The sequence below is a fragment of the Trichomycterus rosablanca genome, chromosome 24 (genome assembly GCF_030014385.1).
Source record: "Trichomycterus rosablanca isolate fTriRos1 chromosome 24, fTriRos1.hap1, whole genome shotgun sequence".
NCBI lineage: Eukaryota > Metazoa > Chordata > Actinopteri > Siluriformes > Trichomycteridae > Trichomycterus > Trichomycterus rosablanca.
The window spans coordinates 15,820,803-15,846,564 of NC_086011.1; the positions used below are offsets into that span (position 1 = coordinate 15,820,803).

Genomic DNA, 25,762 nt, shown 5'->3' on the forward strand with positions numbered 1-25,762 from the left:
CCACATGCTGATCGCAATATATAAACGCATCCAGAACATAAACGACCTGTCTACATCTGGATGAAATGCTTTCGTTGGGCTCAAAACATTGCATCATTAAGTAATGGCAAAACCATATTACATTTTTCATCATCAACATCGTCATCTACAGTCCGGCAATGGAAGGCCGGGTGTTTTGTGTGCAGGTGTTAACGAATATCTCTGCTCCAGACCACATTCTGAAATGAGTTGGTGCATAAAATGTCAAGTTGGGAAATAATGCTTACTGCATCGCAGATGTCAGAACAGAATTTAGATTGTGAAGTAATAATTTGATGCAATTCTTATTTGACATGATTTGGAACACAGCAGGAATGCTTAGGAGTTACTAAGCAACTTAATGCTAATACTTAATGCTATTAAAGTAAAATAGAATATATAAGTATTGCCATTATACCACTTTATTATTGAAAAGCCCTGCGGCATGCCATACATACACCCTCGGGGGGGCTCTTTAAGCTAATCAAGGATGAATCTTAATTCAGCTGAGCTTTACAAAGCACCAATCCAGCCCAACCTTTTCTTAGCCCCAGAGCTTGGACTCAGTCCTTCTCTTCCTATTCTGTAATAATTACATGCGCCCCCTCCCTCCATCTCTTAACCCAGAATGCCAGAATGGCAAAGCAGAATGCCAAGTTGAAGTATTCCACCATGTTTCTAGATGCCCATCCAAAAGCCCTTTATTCCCCAGGAATCCATTTAAAATCTCCCCCTCAAATCTGAGAGGCCCTGGTTGCTCCATATAAAGAGACTTTCACTGCACTCTTTATTTGCTCTATTAAACGGGGAGGTGCAGAAGGAAGAGGGACAGGGCACTGATGAGAAAACTATTGAAGGAGAAAGACCCCCTCCTGACAGCACTTTGTAAGAGGTATGTACATCCATTCCCACACTCACCATCACCCTGTTCCCATTAATTTTTTTTATTTGTTCCCTCAAACACGCACTAACACATTCCCGATTAGACACTGCAAAATCACTTTCTTGTCAACAAACATTATGGATAAAGAGAGAACCAGAGAGTGAAACAAACACACTTCGAGAATCTCAGCACCAGCCTGGTTTTCATCACAGGGGTTCAGCCATTACCCCAGATCTAACCAATCATGTCTGGGTAGATGCCAAGCTGGTTTACAGTACTGCTGAGATCCAAATCCAAGCACAGACAATCTCAACATTTACTTTTATGTGCCTAAGTTAGATTCAAATGGTAAAACTTGATTTATCAAGAGTCCACTAGCATTGTGCATTTTGGTCTTAGGCTTGTGTGCTTAACTGCTGAATCCCAATCTGTAAAGCTTCAGTGAAATATGACTATTTAGCTTTATTGTTCTGTTAGCTTGTCGGGTCTGAGCTGTTGCTGCCTAATTTGACGTGTGTGGTCCTGCACCTCTGTGGATTACTGATTGTGTTCCTGGAGCAGATTAATATTAATATAGTCTGAAGGGTCTGACAGCTTGGCGCAGATGTGACATGATTTGTTGGCCGGGACAAGAGCGGCTACAAGTGATGGGCGGTTATGTCCAGGACCATCTGGTCTACATGTGCACATACACACACGGGTTGTAAAACATCCTAACTTACTGACACACTGACAGAGTTCTGCCAGTCTGGCTAATGATGAAGTTCTGCCAAAATATTTTATAAACACACACACACACAGACACACACACACACACACACACTGCCTTATGGACACGTGAAGACACTTTCATTACAGGCCAGCTGTTCATAAGCCGAGGCTTAAGACTCTAATTTTGTGTCGCTGCTGAGGGTGTGGCGGATGCATTTGTATCTTTATGACCGTCAGTGTAGAAGGAAAAGTGATATATTAACACGTTAAATAATAAACTCATTGTGAGGTGTGTGGACACGCTTCAATTAAATTGACCTCTCTTATTCTGTGTGGGGAAAACAAGAACATTTCATAATAATATTTAAAATAATAATACTTTCAATGCTGCAGATTCATAATCAGGAAGTAACAATGACAAGATTAAGATATAAATCTAGTAAAAAAATCCTTATGTTTCATGCATAATGATTCACATTCGCAACAGATAAATTGCTGTCAGTTTTTAATATTTAGTTAGTACTTGGGACAAAAGCCTATTCATATCCAAGTAGATCCACAACAATGGGTTCTTAAAAATGTTCCGGACTTTAAAGCTGTGCTGTAGGACTGTATATATGCCACACCCTCTCACTACTGGTACATTTAACTAATATCTCAGCAGGTGTGTTTATTTTTCTGGTCCTGAAAGTATTAACTGGAGAAAAACTGGAAAAACACATCACTGTATAACCACTAAACCACGCGTGAATGTACACAAACACAGAGCACTAGATGTATCAGCTATCACAGACGTAGACATACGCTTGACGTGTTGCGTTACCTCAAAGTCCTCAGAAAAACCGTGCAGGTTGTTGGAATAGAGGTCTGATATGTGCTTGATAAACTGTTTAACAGGAATGGCTTCCATATCGTCTGCAACAAAACGAGAGTATTTTAGTATTTGTACATACATAAAGTAACAGTAATAGCATATATAAGCTTAGTAATAAGGCTGGTGCTTAAAGGCGATGAAGCTACAGGTTCTCCACTACACCAAGGTCAGATTAAGGTTACATATAACCCCCATGATAAAAAATAAAGGGAATACTGAGGCGAGAATAGAATAAAGCATGATTTAAATCTGAGTAGTACTCCTTTACTTAATACGTAGACATTTCATGACAAAATCTTCTGCTTGCGCTAATGTTTCAGCAGCCCCTTTATTCAATATTTCAAAGAGACAAATGAAAGTAAAAAAAAGGGAAAAAAAATCATCTCTATTCTCGATCAGATACAGGTGAGAAACTAATGGCTTTGACCTGCCAGGGAGGCATTAATGATTCAAACTCCAATCTGTTCGGGGCCCACTCAACAAAGCATGTGAGAAATATTAAGAGTGAGACGGAGTCTGAAAGTCAAGGACAGATTAAAGGAGCGAGTAAAAACCGTGATGTATTTCAGCTGCTACTTTTTAAGTAAAAGTTTTTGAAGGGGGTACGCTTGTTCCTGTTCTTTACTAAGCTGAAACATGTCTGGTACCTGACATCATCTGCTTCAGATTGTACTGAAACAAAAGATCTTCCCTAATGTCATGCAGGTAAAAATTATATATAATGATGCACTGACTATATGTTTTTTGTCAACCCCATCTCAAACTGACTCTGATCTCTATGGTACAGCCGTGCTAGATGTAATTAAAATATTCTAATAATCTAATCAAAATTAAGGGTTCGTCTGGATAAAATAACAGCCTCAACTCTACCATGCACAGCATCCAAACACTGTTCATCCAACACTAAACACTATAGTATGGAAAGACACAGACAACAGGAGTTTGAAAGTGATCCGGTTGGGGGTTGAACATGTGAATTGAAGAGAGAGCAAAAGCTTTGGTGCATTTGGTAAATGGAATCAGTGCCTCACCAATCTGACAGAAAGAGGGCTTAATTGGATTGAGGCCTCGTAGTCATGGCTATTGTCATTCATGCCCTAATGAATATTGGCTCAGGCTCAGAACTTCTGGGAAAGCGTAAATGAAGCTTGATGTAGAAGACCTCACGTCATCTTTCCCTGGATTTTTAATACCCCCTTAATTTACCAAATCAGTTCTGGAGTTGGTTTAAGAACCAGAGAAGGACATTTCCTATTCCAGCACGATTGTGAGCACAATGTATTTATTTAATAGGATTTTAACGTCTTGTTTACACACTTTGGTTACATTCATGACAGGACAGGTAGTTACTGGTTACACAAAATTAATCAGTTCAAGTTTTTAATGTCAAACAGTCATGGAGAATTTTGTGTCTCCAATTCACTCCACTTGCACGTCTTTGTACTGTGAGAGGAAACCGGAGCTCCTGGAGGAAACCCTTGCATACACAGGGAGAACATACTAACACCACACAGAAAGGACCTGGACCGCTCCACCTGGGATTCGAACCCAGGACCTTCCTGCTGTGATGCGACAGTACTACCCACTGTGACTCCCACCCATGAGCCCTGACCTTAATCCCACTGAGACCTTAACAGCTTTGGAATGAATTGGAATGTCTACTGTGAGCTAAGTCTTTTTGGTTAACATCAGTGCCTGACTTTTGACTTTACAATTTCTTTACTATATGGGCCAGTGCTGAGCGGTTGTGGGGGTGGGTGACAACTAAATATTAATGCCAAAGATTTTGGAAAACTACGTCCCTATAAGCTCATAGCCAGGTGTCCACAAACTGGTGGCCATGCAGTGTGTATATATACACGAACACACACAGACAAAAGACAACAGACTAAAGAGCTAATGGCCCGTGCTTGCGTGTGCGATAAACTACCCAGTCATGAGTCTTTATGAAGTACAGACTCTCCGCAGCCCTTTCTGCTCCGATACCGAGCAATATCTCAGGCTGCAAGCATAAATATGGACGACACAATTCACAATAATGTAGTGCTGAAAATAAATGATGTGTCCTCACGTAACACTTCCCTGTACCGGTGAAGAAGTGTTGTAAAACCAAATAGGTTTGCAGGAGCCATCACAGATCAGTGCTAAAATCCTTTAGCTATCTTTATTAGCCAGCTGAAGAGCTCATCACTCCCCGCTCATGTTCAAATCAATGCCATGATGGATTTTTACGTCCAAGGGTCATTACCCTAATCTAACAGAGGAGTAGTCCGGAGTCGGCAGTAAAATAAGCTCTACTCCACTCCATCTTGTCCTCATAGACAGTTACACACTCATACGCACACTTTTCACTCTGCCAGACAGCTCCAATTATTTCTACATACAGCAGGAGAGCAGGATAATGTACGAGTGTGTTAGGATGAGGATGAATTATAGCACCCACCTTCAAACTCAAACCCACAGTGTAAACAGTGGCGTGTTTTGGGTTGGTGCTCAACCGTAAACACACGCCTCAGCACTGAACATGCCCTTGAAAGATGGGCATCAGCTTAGGGAAGTCCAAGACTAAACCCTAAGAGAGCACTTCTTAGCTAAATACTTCTTAAATAAATTACAATGACTTATTTACTGATGACAAGTATTACGTAAGAAGCACTATAAAGAAATGTATTGACATCTTTTACTGATCCTGGATCAGGATTTATCATATTGTTAGCCCTCTACGGTCATGGCTGATCTGAGAGAAGCAAATCAAGCTCACCTGGGATGGGAATGACTGGGATATTCTCATTGGGTACCACTCGGGGAGAGCCACTGTCCTCTACATAGAAATGCGCCGTCTGGAAACACCTTCTGAGAAACGAGAAAGACAGAGAGAGAAAGAAATTGAGAGGAACTTTTAATAAGCTTTTCATGGACCAGTGATGTCACTGGTAGAAGTTTTGATAGATGCAGATATCGGTGCAGCATTAAACGATAGTTTAAAGTCGACAAGTCAGGTAAGTGGTTTAATACAAATGCTAAGAGCAAACCTTCCAGACCCAGGTGCTAGAAGAAGGTATGGGCATTTGTGGATCCATTCAGCCACAATGGAGAATTCACATTCTCCTCCGCCAATTATTCAGTCTACAACACAATGTTTGGGCCAATAGATAGCATTTAAATGAATTCATCTTCTTTTAAACAATATATATCTACACTAAATGGCCAAAAGTATGTGGACACCCATCCTAATTATTAAGTTTAAGTGTATTAACCTTCCTAGAAGAGTGAAGGCTGTTATATATATGTTATAAAGTAATGCCCATGGTTTTAAATTGGTTTATTCAGCATGCTCTAAGGTGCCCACATACTTCTAGCCATAAATGTATATTCCACTTAAATAAATGACAAGTGTAGTGTATTGATGATAAATTAAAATCAAGACACTAGGTTTAAAACTAGACGATTGTTACTGTTTAAGGTCTTAATCTGCAGACCAAGCTGCCGTCCAGCAACAGAACACCACATGCTTGGTATTATTTTTCGGCTGCTCCTGTATTTAGGGATCGCCACAGCAGATCTGGTCCACATACCAGACTCGGCACAGTTTAATGTACACCAGATGCCCTACCTGGTGCAACAGTCCTATTTCAATCCAGACTTGGGTTCGGGATTGCGAGCGAACTGACAAGCATGCCTTCCAGTGGCTTAAGCAGTCATGTCCATGTGTACACCTGACCAGCCGATAGCACCCTCATTCTGAGCAGTACTGGGCTTGCATACCACATGATTAGTATAAAGTCTGATTTTCATCTTATATACCACCTTAAGGCTTATAGTAACTAGTATCCTTAGCATCCTGTTCATTTGTGTACATTTTTTTAAAACTTTCCCAACACTTCAGATACTCTGACAAACAAATGCAGTGAGTAGGAGAAAGATTTAAAAATTCACAGACAAGAAAAGTAAAGTGGATGAGAAAGATTAGTCACAGTGAGTAACACATCCGCTCGTTGATAGATCATCAGAGATACTACACTGTGGAAAACTTTCAGGCCAGGATCAAAGTGATCAGAGTGGACTTTCCACCCATATCCAAAGAGCAAACAGTACACACACACACACACACCTGTACTGAAGATTATCTGCAGAACGTTGTTCTCAAAACAAACACTACATGGCAGTACGGAAGACCTCGGAGAGAGCGCTAAGTCTACACACAGCCGGCAAGGAACGATGCAGCCAGGCGGCGAACAACTCTCGGTGGAAGAAAACGACAAGAGTGTCAAGGCGAATCTGCTCTAGCTCCAAAGTGCGACAAACTGGTTTTGCCAGAAACAAAACAGTACTGATAACACCTCGGAGAGCAAAAGAAAACAAAACGCACGGGGGTGAGGTACTGAGAGAAAACAAGAGACAGGTTGCGACTGAATTCTGCGGCTGGTTTCTCTGCCTACCTGTACTTGACACACAGTAGAGAACACAAGCTGTTCATCCTCCGAAACAAGCAGGGATTTTCAGAGAGCGGCAGGAGAATGACAGGAGCTTTGGCATGCTGTCGATGACTGATAGAACTACACAGAAAGAGAGGAAAGAGGAGGAGGAGGAGGAGGAGGAAAGGAGGCTGGGTCCTTGTTGTGTCACGCTCATTTAACTCTCCAGCATGGCTGGGGGTCAGAGCCTCACAGTGAGAGGTAAACACAGACCCAGGAACAGCCGCTGTTACTCGTCCCCTCACTCTTGGTCTGTGCTTGCAAGCAGCTCAGCTGGTGTCAGATCTGCTCTAGGTTTGATTAGCTGGAGCTGGGAGGTGACAGAAGGGCGGTCCTAAAACTGTTCAATAGGATTAACTTTGCACGCCACTCTATTTCCACCCCCCAACACCTGCTGCTCGCCACTGTCACACCAAGAAGAGTGAAAAGTTCAAGCAAAAACCTAAGAAAGGCAGAAGAAATACTGTCCTGCATTATCGATAAAGCAGTTATAATCCTACCGTGCTCTGAGACATGTATAAAATGCTTAGCAGGCTCATTAGGCAAACGAGTTGCTTGGCATTTGGCAGACGTATTTATTTAAAGCTACTTACAGCACTGTGACAGTACACAGTCTGAGCAACCTGGCAGTGGTAGGTCCTGCAAACGTCTGATTACTAGTCTAGCACCTTAACCACTAATGCTACAACTGCCTAGTTTTAACTTAGCTGGCTTATTCAGTCACAAAGACTGCTGTACAGGATTTGTTTTGTGTTTTACATGACATGGACACCAAAAGAACAGTACAGGTCTAAACGCCAGACTTCTATGGTGGGGGGTATCCATTTTTCCGGAATAGATCTTTTTTCCCTTTGAAAGAAGGGTCAGTACAAATCGATAAATAGTTATTCTACCTGACGGGAGGGTTTGATCATCTACACTAACCTTCACGGTCACCAGATCTCAACCCAGTTTAGGACTTCTAGAAGATTTTGGACCAAGTGTGTTAGACAACACGCTCCAGCATCAAAGCTTCTGTTGAGGTTGTACATTACAAACCCAGAAGGAATCAGTGACAAGGTGAGTCGAGGCTGTTCCGTCAGCTTGTGGTGGCCCAACACTTAACTGATCTTTTGTTCTTTAATCTTTATTCTTTTTGGTCCCTGAACGTGGAGAGGGAAAATGAAGGCAGTTTCATTAGACGGCCTCCGACTGTGCTGACTTTTAAGGCTCTTTGGGAATTTCTTTCATGTGCTGAAATTTGTGCGGCATAGTGAGGTTCCTCGCTCCACACGCCCGCTCCGACGAACAAAGGGCGAGCCGGCGGCACAGGAAGCCTCAGACAGGATTAATTAGTGCGGCACTCTGTTGGAGCTGTTAAACAGGATATCGGTGGTGGGTGACTTAAGAGCTGTAAAAAGTGACTAGAATCTGACCCGGCCTTCCTTTGTTTTGTGTTGGGATGAAAATGCAGTTTCAGGTGTATCACTATACCCAAAGTATGCCATCATATAGCCCACTTTTACTGCCATACAGGTACAACAAGAGATAGAAAGAGTCACTGGACACCTGAAGTCTTGTACTTGTTGAGCCTTTATTCCACTGGGTAAGCGTCCCACTATATTCTAAGACATGATTTTTGGGATTTGCTTCTGGTACAGTTGGTTGGCCTGACTTGTTCCCATTCAAATTTATTTTTAAACACTGTTGAATGGATTGAGGTAAGGGCAGATCATTGAATGCCTTCAGCAAATCTTATATTCGGCACTTTGGCAGCAAAGTTAACCTAAAATTTACCCAAAACTAGATTCCCCTATAACAGACATATATAGCCATATAGTAATGATTGTGACCTCCTGTGCTCTTTTTGTAATGTAGCCTATTTTACAGCAAATGCTTGCTTATGGAAACTGAATGAATGCATCCATTATGGTTATGCTCCAGTTATCAATACACCTGTGTGTAACTTGTAAAGGATGTCTTAAAACTTTTGGTGTAGGATAGCACTACAGAGCTGATTTTTAACTTAAAGCGAATGGCTCATGTTGGATTCACTATTATATGTTCTGAATTTCAACCAGAACTCATCAGCTGGCTCTGAATAGGCTGCTTTCTATGGTCCGGTAAGACCTGACTCTGTCCATCAGAGCACAGAGAAAACTCCTGACCCCTGCACACTTTTAGAAGAAAACATTGAGAGGAAGAAGGATAAAAGAGCTGCATAAAACAGCGAAAATAACACAGAGTGGAAGACACCTGATAGGAAAGCTTGATAGGTAAAAAAAAAGGCAACACTGCAGTGATAAGGTTGATAAATGGGTCCTTCACTCAGATTCGGGTATCCGTTGCCCCTGTCTTCAGCCTTTATGGCCAATTGAAGCTCCACTCATGCTAGCATAGGGCATGTGGTCTGATATACCAACATGACATGAATGCAGCACCTGTGTTTACCTACAACCAAACCCTGGAGCATAAACAATAGAAAAACGATCAGGCAGAAAAAAAGCAGCTCTGTATGCAATTTTTATATACATTACTCACATAATTATTTTTATTATTACGATTACTACTGAGTGGCGTCAAGTCGATTCAGACTCCTGGAGACCGTAGCATGACAGAGGTTAGGGGTCATGTAACATAATCTAGGATGGTGTTAAATGACCAGGCTAATCTGTTCTGGTCAGTGTGGTGCACAGGTCATGTTCTCTCTCACACACCCACCCACGAGCTCTACACTGCGTCCATAGTTAGGACTTTACATTTGTGTACGTATTGCATCGGTGGGCGCTCACCACTGACGGCTACGTTGTCTTATTTCTGTACTAAAACAAGAGCAGAAAACCTGTGAACCTGAACTTTATGGAGATGCTTCAGAATCACTGATTTTTATTTGAGCAGAAACCATATTTTCTGTGTAACAGATGCCTAAGTGAATTTTCATCAATAATTATGCACTACAGGTGTAGTCGTGCTATCAATGCTGCGAGTCTGATCATGCAGAAAGCCACAAATACCTGGAATTATTTAGTGTTTTAATGTCCAGTGTGGTTGTGTATGTTCCATCCTAAAATCCTTGTTTTACACTGGATGCAGAAGCAAACAGAAGACATGTATTCAGTCTGAGCCCAACAAGCTGTCTGTGTGGGTTTCCTCCAGGAGCTCTGCTTTCCTCCCACAGTAAAATTAAACTAAAATCGCACTAGGTAAGAATGTGTGTGTGTGTGTGTGTGTGTGTGTGTGTGTTTGCTCTGTGATGGACTGGTGACCTATCTGGTGTGTGTCTCTCTGATTTGTACTTATTTTGCATCATCTTCAGAGCCTTTCTAGGAACTTAAACTACTGTTCTAAAACCCTGATTAAAGATCGTCAGCCTAGCATCACGGCAGCTGCCATCCCCTCTCTCTTTCTCTGTAATACCATTTAAGAGCTTCCTTCACCCTGCCTGAGGGAAGGCCATGACAACAGGAGCGTGGAAACTGCTTCCGTGACACCGTGGTGATACTCGAGGGGAGGCCAGAGACCCTCTCCATCTTGCTTACTGTCACATGTGGCTCACACTTTACACACATCCACACTCCTAACCTGCACTTAAGATTTTGTAATGCTGCCAAAGACCTCTGAGTGATAAACTACTAGTACTTGAATATGTACACACACACACACACACACCCAGAATGGAACACACCCAGGCTGTGACAATGCAAGGCCACACAAAGGACTGTTATTCAGTCTGTACCATGTAAAATCAATTTGCATGTGAGTCAGGAAGTTTATCTAGTAACTCATACTGCGATCGTTCATTGATCCAGAAGCTCATACTCTGAATCAGTGAATCAGCATCTTTTTAGTATCCGATGCTGTAAAGCAGTAAATTATTTACTGTATCCATCCAGTGAACTTATATAGCAAGACAATGAATACATTTCTGACCGTAAGTCAGTAAAAATTTCCTGAGCAAGTGCAAGAGCTTATTTTGCGAATTACTGAGTCATTCAGTGAGTCATTTATAGAATTTAGAAGATGCTTTTATCCGAGCTGAGGGTGTCAGGGGCTCAACCTGCCAACTACTGGTCCAGTTCCTTAACCTCTGAGCTACCAGTACCCACATGAAAGATTTACTCATGTTTATTTGTCATATATACAGCTACACCTGTACAGTACAATGGAATTCTGTTTCCGCATATACCAGCTTGTTTGGAAGCTTGGGTCAGAGCACAGGGTCAGCCATTGTCCAGCGCCCCTGCTTAAGGGCCCAACAGTGGTTGCATTGCAGAGCCTGGATATGAACCAACAATCTTTCGACTGTGACTTACAAATGCGACTGGATTCAATTCCAGTTCAAGTCCCACGGTGGCAACCTGGCATTGGTGGAGCTTGAACCAGCAGCCTTGTGAGTCTAGTCCAGTACTGCACATAAATGATTCACAGAATCTGTCCATAACTCATTCCGGGATTCAGTAAATGATTTACTGAGAATGTCAAGTAGTTATTAATGTGAATCACTGAATCCCTGACTGAGTCATATTAGTCAGTATGTCATTCATTATGTCAATTTACTAACTTCTATATTATTTAAATGAATCATTTAGAGTCTATACGTTAACACATGCTTTTTTGAATCAGTAAGACTGTTCAGTCTCTCATGCTCACTCTTTATTTACCTCCAGTAGACCAGGACAGCGAGGAGGAGGATGAGGCAAAGGAAGGTGAGAGCAGACACCACCACTAGAGGAATTATCCACTCCATCCTGCCCGAACCAGGAACTGGTCGCATACTGGAGATTATGGTCCCTTCTGCAACACACGCAGCACCCACACACACATAATAAGAACGCCCAAATTAGAAACGTGTGAACACATGCTGAAGAAATGCTGCAAGACCATATATATTTATATATGCACACAGTTGCTAAACCCCAGAGCACATTTCACAGTAACAGGGTAATAGTGTTTTCATTTTATTCTGGATCACAAAGCTTGTTAGTATCAGACCTATTTTGACCCTGTAGAGGTTTCATTGTTTCATTTCATCTTTACATAATTTAAAATAAATATGAATAAAAGTTTTACAAATGCCGTGTTTGGTTCTAGTCTTGGTGTAAATGTAGCTGATAAGAATTGATTTCATTTCAAGAATTCCAGAATTGATTTTCCCGTTTCCAAGGATCCAAACTCAAGAGACATCACCAATATATCGATCAATATATTGTCATGTTATCTTAAAACATTAGTAAAATGTTCTTAAATGCAAACACCCCACGACGGCGTGTGTTCGGTGTGTCCGCATGTGGACTCTGCTCTGTTTAACCATGCAACACTGACCAACACCTGCTTCATTATAAACACATTCCCACCCCCCTCATCACACCTGTCTTCTGGTCTGTCTGCGATCTGCAAACGTCCTGCAGACGGCATCCACCGATTCCTCGTTCTGCTAATGTGCTCACTCAGCGTCTCCTAACCTGGCACACACACTCGTACACACGGGCGAACAGAGCCTACCAGCACGCCCGACTGCAGAGACGTTGCAGGAGTCCATGTCAGCGATTTAACAGGCCTGAACCCTGCAGAGCTGCAGCCCCTGGATTTGGGAGCTCCATGGAACCATGCTGGTAGAGCACTATGTTAACACGCCGTGCTAACACACTACTGATGTTCTGTCTCCTGTACATGAGTGTGTACACAATCCCAACTCCACACACCCACGGTGCATTCAAACATAACTCGAGTACCAGTGAGCTAAAAATGGAATGTTTTTAACCCCCCCTTACCCCACAACTGTTGACATTGTTTCCTGTTAGCCTCTCTGGACTGGAGAACTAGGCCAGGTTATATACGAGGGATCTTCAAAAAGTTTCCGCACTTTTATATTTTGGTTATAAGCGGTGAGGGTGTAGTAGGAGGAGGAGTAATCGGTCGTGTCTGAGAGACTGAGCGGCGTTTATAGTCCGGATTTAGCTCCATCTAATTTACACCTTTTTGGACGCTCAAAGAAGCTTTAAGGGGAAGAAGATTACGCTTTAGCTTCTCAACACAGGGATTTCTGTCTTATATTGCGCTTACTTATGCGCTACATACAGTACGTTTAATTAAGGATAGGTCCTGGCAGCAGGCAGGCCAGTCTAGCACCTGGTTCAAATCATTATTATATATTTTTTCCTACCTAATTTTTAATTAATTCCTCATTATTAGAGATTATAATTGACTACTGGTGACTTATCTACAAAACAATGTATGGGGATGCACTGTTTTAGAGACCACTTCTAGTGTGTTTCTTATTTTCCTCAAGAGGGCAGCAGTGAGTACATACCACAGTGCAAATCACTTACCTGTATGTATTGAGAAAGGCCAGTGACTCCGGTCACCCATACCGCCTCGTCCACCCTGAGAAGGGCCTTCTGGAGCCTGCACAACCGCACTATCATTCCCCACAGTCGCTGGCTCTGTGGTCGGGAACGCTGTACTTTCCTCCTCATGCTCTGTCCTTTCAGTTTGTCTCTCTTTGACCTCTGATACTGTAGACGGTGTCACGCTGTCATTCTCTTCCTGCCTCTCTCTCCCCGTTTTCTCCTTGGCGGTGGAATCAGGCACTGTGGTGGGAGGCTCCTGTGTCGTTGAGGTGTTCGTCTGGGTCTCCACATTGTCCGGGGCGTTTTTGGCGTTTTTAGCCTCCGTTCCTTTCTCTTCATCATCCTCCTTATCTTCCTCTTCCTCTCCCTCCCGCTCACCCTCCTCCTTTACAGTCGTCTCTCCCGCGGCACTGTCCTCCGAGCCCTGGTTTTGGGTGTTGTCCGGGGCGCTGGTGGTGGCAGGGGCGGGTTCCGACGTGGCGGGCGGGGTCTGCGACGGGGGGCGAAGACTGGGCCAGGCCGAGCTGGGGAAGGACGAGATGACGCCGCCGCTGAAGCCCAGCCCTGCCAGGAGCGTGCTGGTCACCACCGACGCCACCGTGGCCTGACTACCGCTGGAGGAGGGGCCGATGCCCGTTGCCATGGAAACAAAGGAGAAGGGCAGGCCCGAGGAGGTCCAGGTGGACGAGCCGGAACTGATGGGAGCCATGTCGGCTGAGGAGGCTGAAGAAACTGTGGGCTAAAGAAACAGGGCAGGAAGAAGTGTGAAGGTGTTAGAGAGGTTTGTTTTAAAAGGTCACACCACAAATCGAAATGCCCAATTCCTACTGAAAAAGTATTGGGACACCCCTTCTGATTATTGAATTCATGTATTTTAGCCACAACAAATGCTACCAGATGTAATAAATCAATGAAATAAAGGAAATTATATGCTTCCAACTTTGAAGCAGCAGTTGAGGGAAGGTCCTTTCCTGTTCCAGCATGCCTGTGCACAAAGCAAGCTCTATAAAGACATGAATATAAACTCAGTTGGGACACAGGGCCCTGACCTCAGCCCCACTGAACAGCTTTAGAATGAACTGGAACACAGATTAAGGCTTTTTGACCAACATCAATGCCTGGCCATAGAATTGTTAAATTATTTCTGACTGAATGGGCACAAATACCCACAGACATACTCCAAAGTATTGCGGAAAGCCTTCTGTTATACCTTAAGCCTGACGTTGTTATACCTGATAAGATCACATAAAGATCACTCTATTTTAATAAGATTTGTGAAGTTCAAGGTCAGGTGTCCAAATACTTTTGGTTATATAATATACTGTATGTTGAATTGCCTACAGCAGAATGTAAATAAATAGGGAGGAAGTGCTGCCACCTTCTGGAAGGAGATAGACCTACCATTCCTGTCTTCACTATCCTCGTCCCTTCAAATATTCTGGTGGTGTTTGCTGATAGGACAAAACAAACACACACGAGTGACGAATAGAAAAAAAGCAGATCAATGCAAAAGCAACAAGTGTGTGTGTGTGTGTGTGTGTGTGTGTGTGTGTGTGTACCTCTGAAAAGCATGCTTTGGCTAAAGTCGCTGCGTTTGTCGTTTAAGCACATTGCCTGCACTCGGAACAGATACAGCACATCTGGTGAAACCGGCTTGATAAAGGCCTCCTGTAACACACACACACACACACACACACACACACACACACACACACACACACACACACACAGACACACACAGAGGTAAAGCGAGTGCAGTGTTGAGCTCCCCGGGGCTTGAAGGCAAAGAAGGGGCGCACTTCTATAAGGGGAGTGTGTGATGTAAGTGTGTTATCATCAGACGGGCACAGGGTGTGTTTGATTCTCGACACAAAAGCAGGATGAGCCCAGGAGCTCGCTTCCACACACACACACACACACACACACACACACACACACACACACACAGACAGACAGAGAGACGAAACCCTAAAGAGATGAGAGAACTGTGTATTTCTGGTTCACTGAAAAGCAGCAAAAAAGATGCTGTTTTGGGAATACACACAAGAGTCTCAAAATGTATTCCTTATGTACCTACAATATTTTAAGTAAAACAATGAATTGGAACATCCTACTGCAGAAAGACGTTTTGAAGGATTTGAATAGTTGTGTGAATGTGAAGGTTACATTGTTCATTGGACAGTGGTAGACCAGTGGGTAGGACTTTAGGCTGAGTTTGAATCCCAGCTCTGCCATGCAGCCACTGTTGGGCCCTTGAGGAAGGCCCTTAACCCTCTCTGCACCAGGGGCACCATACAACCCCGGCTTCCAGAAATATGCTAAGAAAAAATTTCGTTGTATGGTACATCATCATACGTATATATGACAATAAAGGTTTTCTATCTATTCTATTCTTACTAATATACAATTTAAAATTGTTTCAACTACTGTTCCACGTCCTGTCCACTGTCCAGCCTGTCCATCCTACCGTCTTGTCGGCCCTCGTCACTGAACTGTCTATTGTACATTTGCAGCACTTAGCAGACGGTTTTATTCAAAGTTAATTATAATTATAACTGAATACAATTCAGGGTTAATGGTCTTGCTCAGGGGGCCGCCAGTGGTGATTGTGGGGCTTGAACCGGCAACCTTCTAAGTGCAGTACCCTAACTGCTGAGTTTCCCCTGCACTTTTATAGGTTGTTTTTTGTGCTGCCTATTGTTTGCATTAGAACCAAAACCAATTCCTGTTGGCACAAGTCTAACGTAATGACGTCTAATGTAATAAAGTGTCTGTTGAGTGGTGAGTGTTGACAGTCAAGCTTTACTGGTGGTGAACCAGCATATTAGACTGATGCGCCACCCAAGCTAAGTAAGCCAAAACTCCAAGCTACTGAATTATTTTTACATTCAAACAAATAAATGTATTATTTTGTTGGTACATACTGTAATCCAGCACAGCAGTTCATATTTAATGTTAACATCAATTCATGTAGCTGATATCTTCAGCGCAAAGTCTGTGTGTGATGTCCTGAAACTTTTACACCTTTATACCTTTCAGCACCCAATTTAGTCGTAGCCAATCGGAGCCTATTTCCAACCCTGATCAAGCACAGCCAAGGCTTCGACACACGCGCATGTAATCGCTTCTTTTCACCCGCAGGGGCGTGGTCTCACTGAACACAGTATCGCATGCAAAGCACCACGTACAGCCATCTGAACCCGAGACCTTGAGATCTCATCACCGATGTTTTCTGAATTTTTTTAACTCAGATTTTACGCAGCACTTTTTGCCCTGAGGGTTTTCAGCTTTAGTAAATGAGAGAGATGAAGCAGACCTCACACTGAGCAGGCTGTTCGCTTCAAGTCCCAGCCATTTCAGGCCAATTAACTCATATACACAGCAAACATGAGTAGGGAATGCTGATTAACCGATTGTGTTACGACGCTGTGCTTTTGCAGGTGCTGCCTGTGTTTAATACGTTTTTTTAAACTTTGACTTCAGGAATGAGGACAGGAGAAGAGGGCAGATGCAAGTTATGCTATCAGGGCTCTCAGACTTGTCTGTTTTTTATGACAACCTTTGGTTTGTTTTGAAATCATTGTTTTAAGACAAAAGCACCATAAGAAACTTAAACTGAGCTCAAGAAAGATCTAACACCTAATGTGACCTAATGTGACTGTTCAGCCACATGACATAGCCAGTCATGCCTGTGTAGACACCCAACCAGCCGATAGCGCAGCTGAGATTCGAACCACATTTCCTCTCAGATAAGTCACAGTTCCAGGTGTGTAAGCATGTCTAGCATGTGTTTCCTCCACATCTTTATAAGCTGTTGAAAAGAGACATGCAGCAGGTAATGTTAGTGCTGTTCTGCTGCAGGACACCAGGTTCAATTCTAGCTTTTAGTTGCTTTTATTTTTCATTTCACATGCACAGTGACATTCTTTGGCACTGGGAGTGGCTCTAAATCGGCCTTAGGTTTGAGTGAATGTGAATGACTGAGGGAGTTTTGGATGTCCTGTGATGGACTGGCTCCCTGTGCAACTCCTCATCCTTTTATCAATATGCAAATGTCCCTCTTAAAGTAACAGGTCCACTAAAATGTCTTTTTTGTTACATATGAGCAGCAACTATTGGTGAACATTCATCTCCTCAGTTTGTACAATCATGGCGAGGCATTTCAACTTGAGCAAATCTCATATGCCATTTGTTTCTCCCTGTTTTACATCGGTTCTTCTCCTATTAATTCTCACACAAATGCTTTGTAAGCAGTTTATGTCTCTCATGTTGTGCTAAAAATTAAAAAAAGAAAAGAAAAAAAGTTGACAACTCCTGACTGGATCCTCCACTGATTTAGTCGACGTTTTTTCCTCTTCATAAAGCCACAGTGGTCTCTAATGTGACCCACATAACTGCAGTGTCTTGGGAAGAAATTGAGAATAAAAATGGAAATGAAGCGCCGAAAAGAAAAGAAAATGACAGCGAGAGAGAGACACAGAGAGAGAGACAGACAGACGTGGATTGTGGGCAGATGTGGATAGGGAGAAGGCCTCCATGGCGCTTGTGATTTCATTACCGATCACACAGAGACAGCTTAAGAAAGAAAGAAGGAAAACATCTCTACCTCACATCACCCCTGAGTGTGGAACGAGCAACCACGTCCCTTCATTAATTCCTACAGCACCTCTTGACTGCGGCGAAATAAAAGCGTGCAGTGAGAGGCGCTAAGTGCCTGTGAATGTTGCATTAGTATTTCCTAAATATGAAACATCAAGGTCAGTCTGGCCTGCGCGGATTTCCATCCCTAATGTCCACAGACACTCAGCAACCCACAGCTGGACGGATCGGAGCTCTTTAGCTCAGCGGAGGAGAGTAGATGGTTTATGGAATAATGACGTTAGCAAGTAAATGACCACAGGTGTGTCCGCAGGTGGGAGTAGGGCGATTATGTATGCACCTAATGCACTATTTCAGAGTTAACAGTGATGGAGTGAAGTGAGATGAATGCTGTATTAGAGCTGGAATGCCTATAAGGTCTGATTTATTCAAATGTATTCTTTAGCAGCTGTGAATCTAAGATTAATGGCATCAAAGTGCATAGATGTTAGCAGCTGAGCATTAGCATGCTTTACTTTGATCTCTGGCGCAGGGTTAGGATATATTATGTACATGAGTAATATTTGGATAGAGATACTTATACACACGAGGGACTGTCGTTAGAGTCTGTGCTCAGGATTTAGGATTAAGTTCTAGTACTGGGTGTTTTTTAATCCAGATCCTAACATCTTACATACGGCTTTGGTTTGTTTGTTGATTATGGTGCCTACACAACACAGCTAAAAATCAGACAGGGACAGTCTGGGACAGTCGCTGGACTAAGCACAATACCACTGTAATACAATTGACAATAAACATAGCATTCACATGCTAACAACTATAAAAGGACTAAAAGCCTTTGATGTATGCAAAACTACATCCTACTGTTAGAAGAAACACATTTAGGGAATATTAAACTCCAAAAGACTATTAGATATATATGTATATGTGGGCACCAGTTTGTTTGTTTATTAGGATTTTAACGTCATGTTTTACACTTTGGTTACATTCATGACAGGAACGATAGTTACTCATCACACAAGATTCATCAGTTCACAAGGTTATATCGAACACAGTCATCTCCAATTCATCTCACTTGCACGTCTTTGGACTGTGCGAGGAAACCGGAGCACCCGAAGTAAACCCACGCAGACACAGGGAGAACATGCAAGCTCCACACAGAAAGGACCCGGACCGCCCCACCTGGGGATCGAACCCAGGACCTTCTTCTACCCACCGAGCCACCATGCCACCCTTGGGCACCAGAAGACCACTGCAGTCTGTAATAGTTGATCTGGAGAGCTTAGCGTGTCTCTCCGAACACGATGCAGCTCTCTCTGAGACTCCATTGTGGGCAGGTGAAAAGATGTGGCCAGCTACTGTGTGTGTCCACCAACGAGAGGAAATTGGAGACAACTAAATTGTGAGCAAATATGAAGGGATGTACCTGAGATTTCATGCATAATATAAATGAATTATTATGATAATTATAATTGTGAATAATGTGCAGACGGGAAAAATAAACATGACGTTTTATCTTCTAAGCCCATTTTAAGATAGAAGAAATGTTATATATATTTTTTTTAACAAAGTGCTGAATTTCCCCTGGGCTATGACGTCTCAGGATACCGTCTGCATCCACCTAACGGTCCGCACTTAAACAAACGCTCCGGAGTCGGCATCAGACCAAATCTAATTGGAGAGCATTAGGCTTCCGCAGGGGAACTAACGCAGCGGTTGAACAAATGAATCAATATGGTAAAATGTTATAGATAAACAAGCAACACACAAACAGGGCAGCACGTCTTGCTTTGTCCAAATAAGTGCTCGCTTTGTACATTTCTATCAAAAACAGGGCTTTAAATGTATAGATGGGCCATCAAGCAGACTTACACCGATCAGACATAACATTATGACCACCTTCCTAATATTGTGTTGGTCCCCCATTTGCTGCCCCATACGCAACAAACTGCGCTGCTCTGTGTATTCTGACACCTTTCTATCAGAACCAGCATTAACTTCTTCAGCAATCTGAGCTACAGTAGCTCGTCTGTTGGATTGGACCACATGGGCCAGCCTTCGCTCCCCACGTGCATCAATGAGTCTTGGCTGCCCATGACCCTGTCACCGGTTTACCACTGTTCCTTCCTTGAACCACTTTTGATAGATACTGACCACTGCAGACTGGGAACACCCCACAAGAGCTGCAGTTTTGGAGATGCTCTGACCCAGTCGTCTAGCCATCACAATTTGTTCCTCGTCAAACTCACTCAAATCCTCTCGCTCGCCCATTTTTCCTGCTTCTAACATCAATATCATCAATGAGGATAAAATGTTCACTTGCTGCCTAATATATCCCACCTACTAACAGGTGCTGTGATGAAGAGATAATCAGTCTTCACCTGTCAGTGGTCATAATGTTATTCCTTGTCTGTGTATAATGAATAATCCACCACATAATGAATAAACGTTTCTGAAAATAAGGCAAGAAAGAAACACATTTTTAACTAGTGGGTGCATGTACGTGTTTTTATAGGGGGCACGGACACCAGCCCTGATGATCACACCCAAACCCTTGCAGAACGGCTCACCAGTTTTTGGTCGCTGCCTTTGATGTACGTTTCCTCGTAGGCCTCGTCGTTTCGGGTCCAGCTGTACGAGATGAGGTAGCTGACGATGGGTGGGTCGTAGGTGATCTCGGGGCGGGACCATCGCACCAGCAGGGCCGTTTTATTCAGAGGTTGCACCTGCATATTAATGGGAGCGGTGCTGCAGGCTGCAGAGAGAGAGAGAGAGAGAGAGAGAGAGAGCTGTGTTAAATAATGCCAGCTTCGATTACAACATGTCTGTCCATTTGCTGTTAGAAATGACAAAAGAGACAAGAAAATGAAAAAGCCTAAATGAGAAACAGTCTTCACACTGAGGAAAATAAGAGAAGTGCATTGTAATTGCACACGTCTGAGTCATGGTTCCCAGCGGCTCCATTATGAATAACATAACCCACAAAGTCCTGTGTACCTGCCTGCAGGTCTCTCTTACTGCCAGTGTACGAATAAAAGCAAAACGTGTTGCTCTCTTAGTCCCAGATCAACTGTGGGGAAGGGGAGTAAAAAGAACCGGACATTAAAATATGGGAGTCTATGGGTTCGCACCTTGTTCTGAAGAGACATGAAATAGACGTGGTTGAGAGATCGATTTAAATTATGATGAAGATGGAAGGTAGAGGAATACTGGACCCCAGAGAACAATAAAAACTAAAGTGAGGGAATGTGGAGGAGCAAAAAGGTAATTTATAAACCTTTCATTAAGAAAAAATATGTTCCATTCTTCAGCTGACATAAAAAAACAGACTAACAGTCCAGCTCTTTTAGGTCTCTGTCCTTTAGCTCTGACTCGCCAACATAACGCAAGACGATCTGAAAGAGCCCTGTGGTATCTGTTACCAAGACGTTATCAGCATGTCCTACAAGGTGATTCATCCTAGAATTTCTGTGGTAAACGATGCACATGTGCCCAGCCATCCACATGATCTTAAAGAGAAAGGATTCCTCAGACCGACTGACCTTCCTTTGCTCCAATGTCCAGTTCCAATGCCTGCGTGCCCACTGTAGGTACACCTGACAGTGAACAGGAGTTGGCATGGGTACTCAGGAGTACTGGCCTGTGACTACCTGGTCCATAGACAGGCTTAAGGAATTAAAATGATCTGTAATTCTGCAGTATGACCAGTCGCTATAGCCTTCGTGTCCTCTGGCATCAATGAGTCTTGTGCTACCGGCCTAAATAAAAAGTAGATTTAGGCTAAACGCCAACATTTCAATGTCTCCCCCGACTGAGACTGTCCACACAGAGGCCGTGCCTACTTATCTTTAGGTCTCTTTTATTGCTACTGACCGGTTCATTGGCTATGTCTTTTTCTGTCACTGCTCGGCACTGAGGCCGTGCCTCCTTCACAGTGACTGACGGATTCAGTAATTACGCCCTTTATTGCCTCAGCCTTTCACAGACTCTACACATTGTACACTGGGACTGACCAGGACAGAAGTCATGCCTCGTACAAGCAGACTGACAGGCACTTAGGTCACACCTCCTTCTGATGTACTAGGACTGACCGCGTCATTGAAATGAACAGGTACAGAGGTACAGGGGCGACTCCTCCCTCTTATGAACTGTGACTAATACACAGTGGACAATCCCATTCCCGCTGCTTTACTGTGACTAAGAGGCACAAACCTCAGGGGACTGGGGACTGACAGGAAGAGAGGAAATTCCTTCTCCTCCTTCACTGAGACTGAGGGGTTACGCTGCATCGCTCTCCACTGGAGCTGAAAGAAATGAAGGCATCTCCTTCTGCATTAGTGGGACTGACAGGCACTGAGTTCCTCCTCCTCCTTTCCTGTGACTTAAAGGCTTTCACAGGAACTAACAGGCACAGAAACCACTTCTCGTTTACTGGAACTAAGGGCGCATTTTCATTAGAAGTGGCAAAAACACGAGCTTTGTTCAGCGCTCGGCTTGAGTGGTGTGGTAAAACGTCATCAAAGTGCGAATATGAGACGAATCTGTCTGAAAGCTCCACATGTATCTGTGTTCAGCTGGATTTTTCACTTTTTAAACTTGTGTTATAGCTCGGCTTGCTGAGAAATTGTGAGAATCAGCTTTTCCGAGAGAGTCTAAAATGCTTATCGTTAAAAAAAAGCTTAACGTGGTTTAATGTATTAAAGAAGCGACACAGGAACACCAAACCTCTCTTAATTATTACTGCTCATAAGTTCTCTCCACTAATGAAATCCCTCGCTCGTTGTTTTAGTAGAATAAGTCACATTAAGCTTTGTTTACGTTAAGCATTGTTTGTACGGGCCGAGTTGCTTTTACCGCGTCATATCAAACAGTTCGGTTTATTGGAGGCACTTTGAAAAGGTCAGCGGCAAACTGGGTCAAAGTTTGACATCTTATTAGAATCCTCTGTACTGAGGCAGCTGCCCAGGTAGGCAGTAAGGCAGCTTACTAGGTTTTTGGACAGACCCATAGGGAGGAGATGTATTTCTAAATATATTAGCTGCTTCAGACATTAGATAAATAAGATGCCCCTTATGGTTGTATTTTAAAATGCCCTCTCTTATTTATGGTTCATACATGTTCTCTCAATGAGTGACCAGTAGATGGCTCTGTTTGACCAATGAGCCTCTGTATTCTCTTATTCCTATACTTCCAAATGCATTGTCTCCTTAAAACCACATCGAACCTCCACGCTGCCCCTCCTCTGCCCATCTCTCTAAAACACACATACACACACACATCCACGCAAATCTATTTCCTTCCTGCCTTCATGCACCCACCCACCCACCCGCGTGCACTCGCACACATCCACCCACCTACACGCGCTCCATCCACACGCTCTCACCTACAGCCACGGGGGAGCCGCTGTATGCAAAACGATGCTAATTAAACTAATTCTACTGATACTTGTGATAGTGAAGAGGCTCCTATTACCCGCCGTAATGGGGGAGATCATAAATATGCAGGCATAATCGTACACTTTAATGCCTGTAGTAATGTGTGAGATGACTTTCATAGGCGATATGCCTCGGTGGTCATGATCCACATCCACCCACACACACAGCAATACACACACAGCAACACACACACACACGACTGTGACCTCTGAGCATGTCCTCTAGATAGGGCAGTGTACTGGTATGAAGTAGAGAACGGATTCGTTCACCTCACTCTCCTCTAGGCAGACACGAGAGAAGCTTGTTGCTAAAACGGAAGAAATGCTAATGTTATTAAGGAGTTATTAGGAATGCATTCTAGATGGAATCTGCTTGTAAACACCATATCTATTTGTTCTATGCTAGTAAATAGCTTGGTCAGGCTTAGCCATGTTAGCATTTTGTCACATATTCCATGAAAAATCATATTAATTAGGTCATTTAATATCATGGTAATTGGTGTAGCCAGGGGAGAGGATGCTGCACATCACTACGAGTCCTGTAAACCTGGGTTTGATCCGTGCCTCCATTAACAAGCAGTATGAAGTTTTGAATGTTCTCTCTTTACCTCTGTGAGTTTCCTATGGGTGCAAAAGGTGGATTGGCAGATCTTAAGTGTGTGAGTATGTGTTGCCCTGTGATTAGCATTATATTCAGGGTGTTTCTTGTACTATTTACTGCTATTTATATGATAAATTATCTGGGTAAAAGTGTTGTGGGTAAGTTACACATTACAGCTAGTAATTACAAACTACACTAACGTAATGATTTGTACAAAGCATAAAATAACGAACATTTAGTCTTACGTGATTGTATTTTTTTTGTTTGTTATGGGAAATTTGTACCAATGAAAAGTTAATTAGCCTTAGAACGCAAGCGTACTGCAAACCCACCCCTCCATTAGCTAATGTAACTACACATGATGTTTCATCTCTCCACAAAGCACTGAAGTTCCTAATAACATTTCTATTTAATTTCAACAGAATCAAACAAAGTGAGTGTTTGAAACGACTAAAAATTAAAAACAGATGTTTATGCCTACGAAAGTCACATGGGGGGGGGGGCGGGGGTGTATATTATTGTAGTTAGGATTTATTTAATGGATCTGTAGTCCTCTCAACCTGTTTTCCTGACTGATACAATACACTCGGACAGAACAAAAACAAGAGCTTTGTTGTCAGCTAGCTGATGTGAAGATCGGACAAGTACATGCTCGGCTACTGGGCTTAGCGAGGGCTTTACCCAGAGCACACAGACATGAACATGGCTCCTCGCAAAATCCCCCAAACCAGCTCTAAACCCTGGGCTCATGTCTCCTTAGTGCTGACGGACCGGTGCTTTAATAGTGATCATCTGGGTGGACGAGGTGGTGTGTGTAGCATGTTGATGGTGTTTATCTGACTTGTTCTTCTAAACAAAACGGTCCTAATGTTGATGGATCAAGACTGACGGGAAAGTGTAAGGCTGGACAATGCCACAAACAAACATGTATACAAACATGATTGCAGTTGGCTGAAGGGCAGACAAATGAATCAGCATAGCGTATCACCGACGGCCTTCAATTATTTCTATTCCACTTCTCTTGCTTCTCATTTTTTCGTCTCCTTTATTTCACATTGGAGCTCGGCAGGACTCTCAGGACACGTGCAAAAAGGCGTTTAATAAAAAAGGCTAAGCCCGGCCCTGAGGCTACTCGACCCTGAGTAGAGTGATAGAAGATTAATGTGTATGAGTGTGTTTGGGGGTTGGAAGGCACGCCAGCGAGAAAGCGAGTGCTATAATGCTGAGAACCTTGAGCAGACGCGTCAGGTAGGTACAGACGGCAGAGGAGATGCCGTCAAGTAGCCGAGGCCTTGAGGAGGGATGCAGCTGAACACAAATGTAAACACATTAGACTGAGTGGGTGACAATAGACCCACTGAACCCACTATGCAAGCCTCTGTACCCGTCAGACTCAGTGAAAAAGGTGTAGCTTCTGTCAGGCCTGCAGAAGTCTTGGTTATAGCCTTTGTCCCTGTCAGTTCCAGTAAAGGAGGTTTAGCCTCAGTGCCAGTCAGTCTTAGTGAAAATGGTTTATCTACTGTCCTTCTCAGCCCCAGAAAATGAAGCATAGACTCTTGGCCCGACAGACCCATGGCAAAGTTGTAGCCTTTATCCCAGTCAGTTCCAGTAAAGAAGGTGTAGCCTCAAAGTCTCTCGGTCACAGTAAAGGTGATGTAGCATCTGTGGAAGAGCTAGCATTTGTCTATGTCAATTTCAGTAAAGGAGAATGGTGTAGGGTCTGTCCAAAAAAACCTAGTGAGCTGCCTTGCTGCCTACTACCTACCTGATCAGCTGCCTCAGTAGAGAGGATTCTAATAAGGCATTGAACTGATATACAGATTATTTAGACGCACTAC

The 25,762-nt window shown here is 43.2% G+C and overlaps 1 protein-coding gene across 6 annotated transcripts in view; it reads right to left on the reverse strand.

Moving 5' to 3' along the window:
- ptprga (protein tyrosine phosphatase receptor type Ga) overlaps nucleotides 1-25,762 on the reverse strand; it is a 246,049-nt gene that overhangs the window by 11,889 nt on the left and 208,398 nt on the right. For 5 of the 6 annotated variants that reach the window (XM_062986349.1, XM_062986346.1, XM_062986350.1 and 2 more), the window contains 7 exons: nucleotides 20,460-20,644; nucleotides 14,850-14,958; nucleotides 14,692-14,741; nucleotides 13,270-14,029; nucleotides 11,602-11,734; nucleotides 5,248-5,339; nucleotides 2,436-2,527 (listed from right to left, as the gene is read on the reverse strand). In XM_062986349.1, the coding sequence (XP_062842419.1) occupies nucleotides 2,436-2,527; nucleotides 5,248-5,339; nucleotides 11,602-11,734; nucleotides 13,270-14,029; nucleotides 14,692-14,741; nucleotides 14,850-14,958; nucleotides 20,460-20,644 (1,421 nt within the window). The remainder of the gene's footprint in view (nucleotides 1-2,435; nucleotides 2,528-5,247; nucleotides 5,340-11,601; nucleotides 11,735-13,269; nucleotides 14,030-14,691; nucleotides 14,742-14,849; nucleotides 14,959-20,459; nucleotides 20,645-25,762) is intronic. The other variant, XM_062986348.1, reaches the window with a different exon arrangement.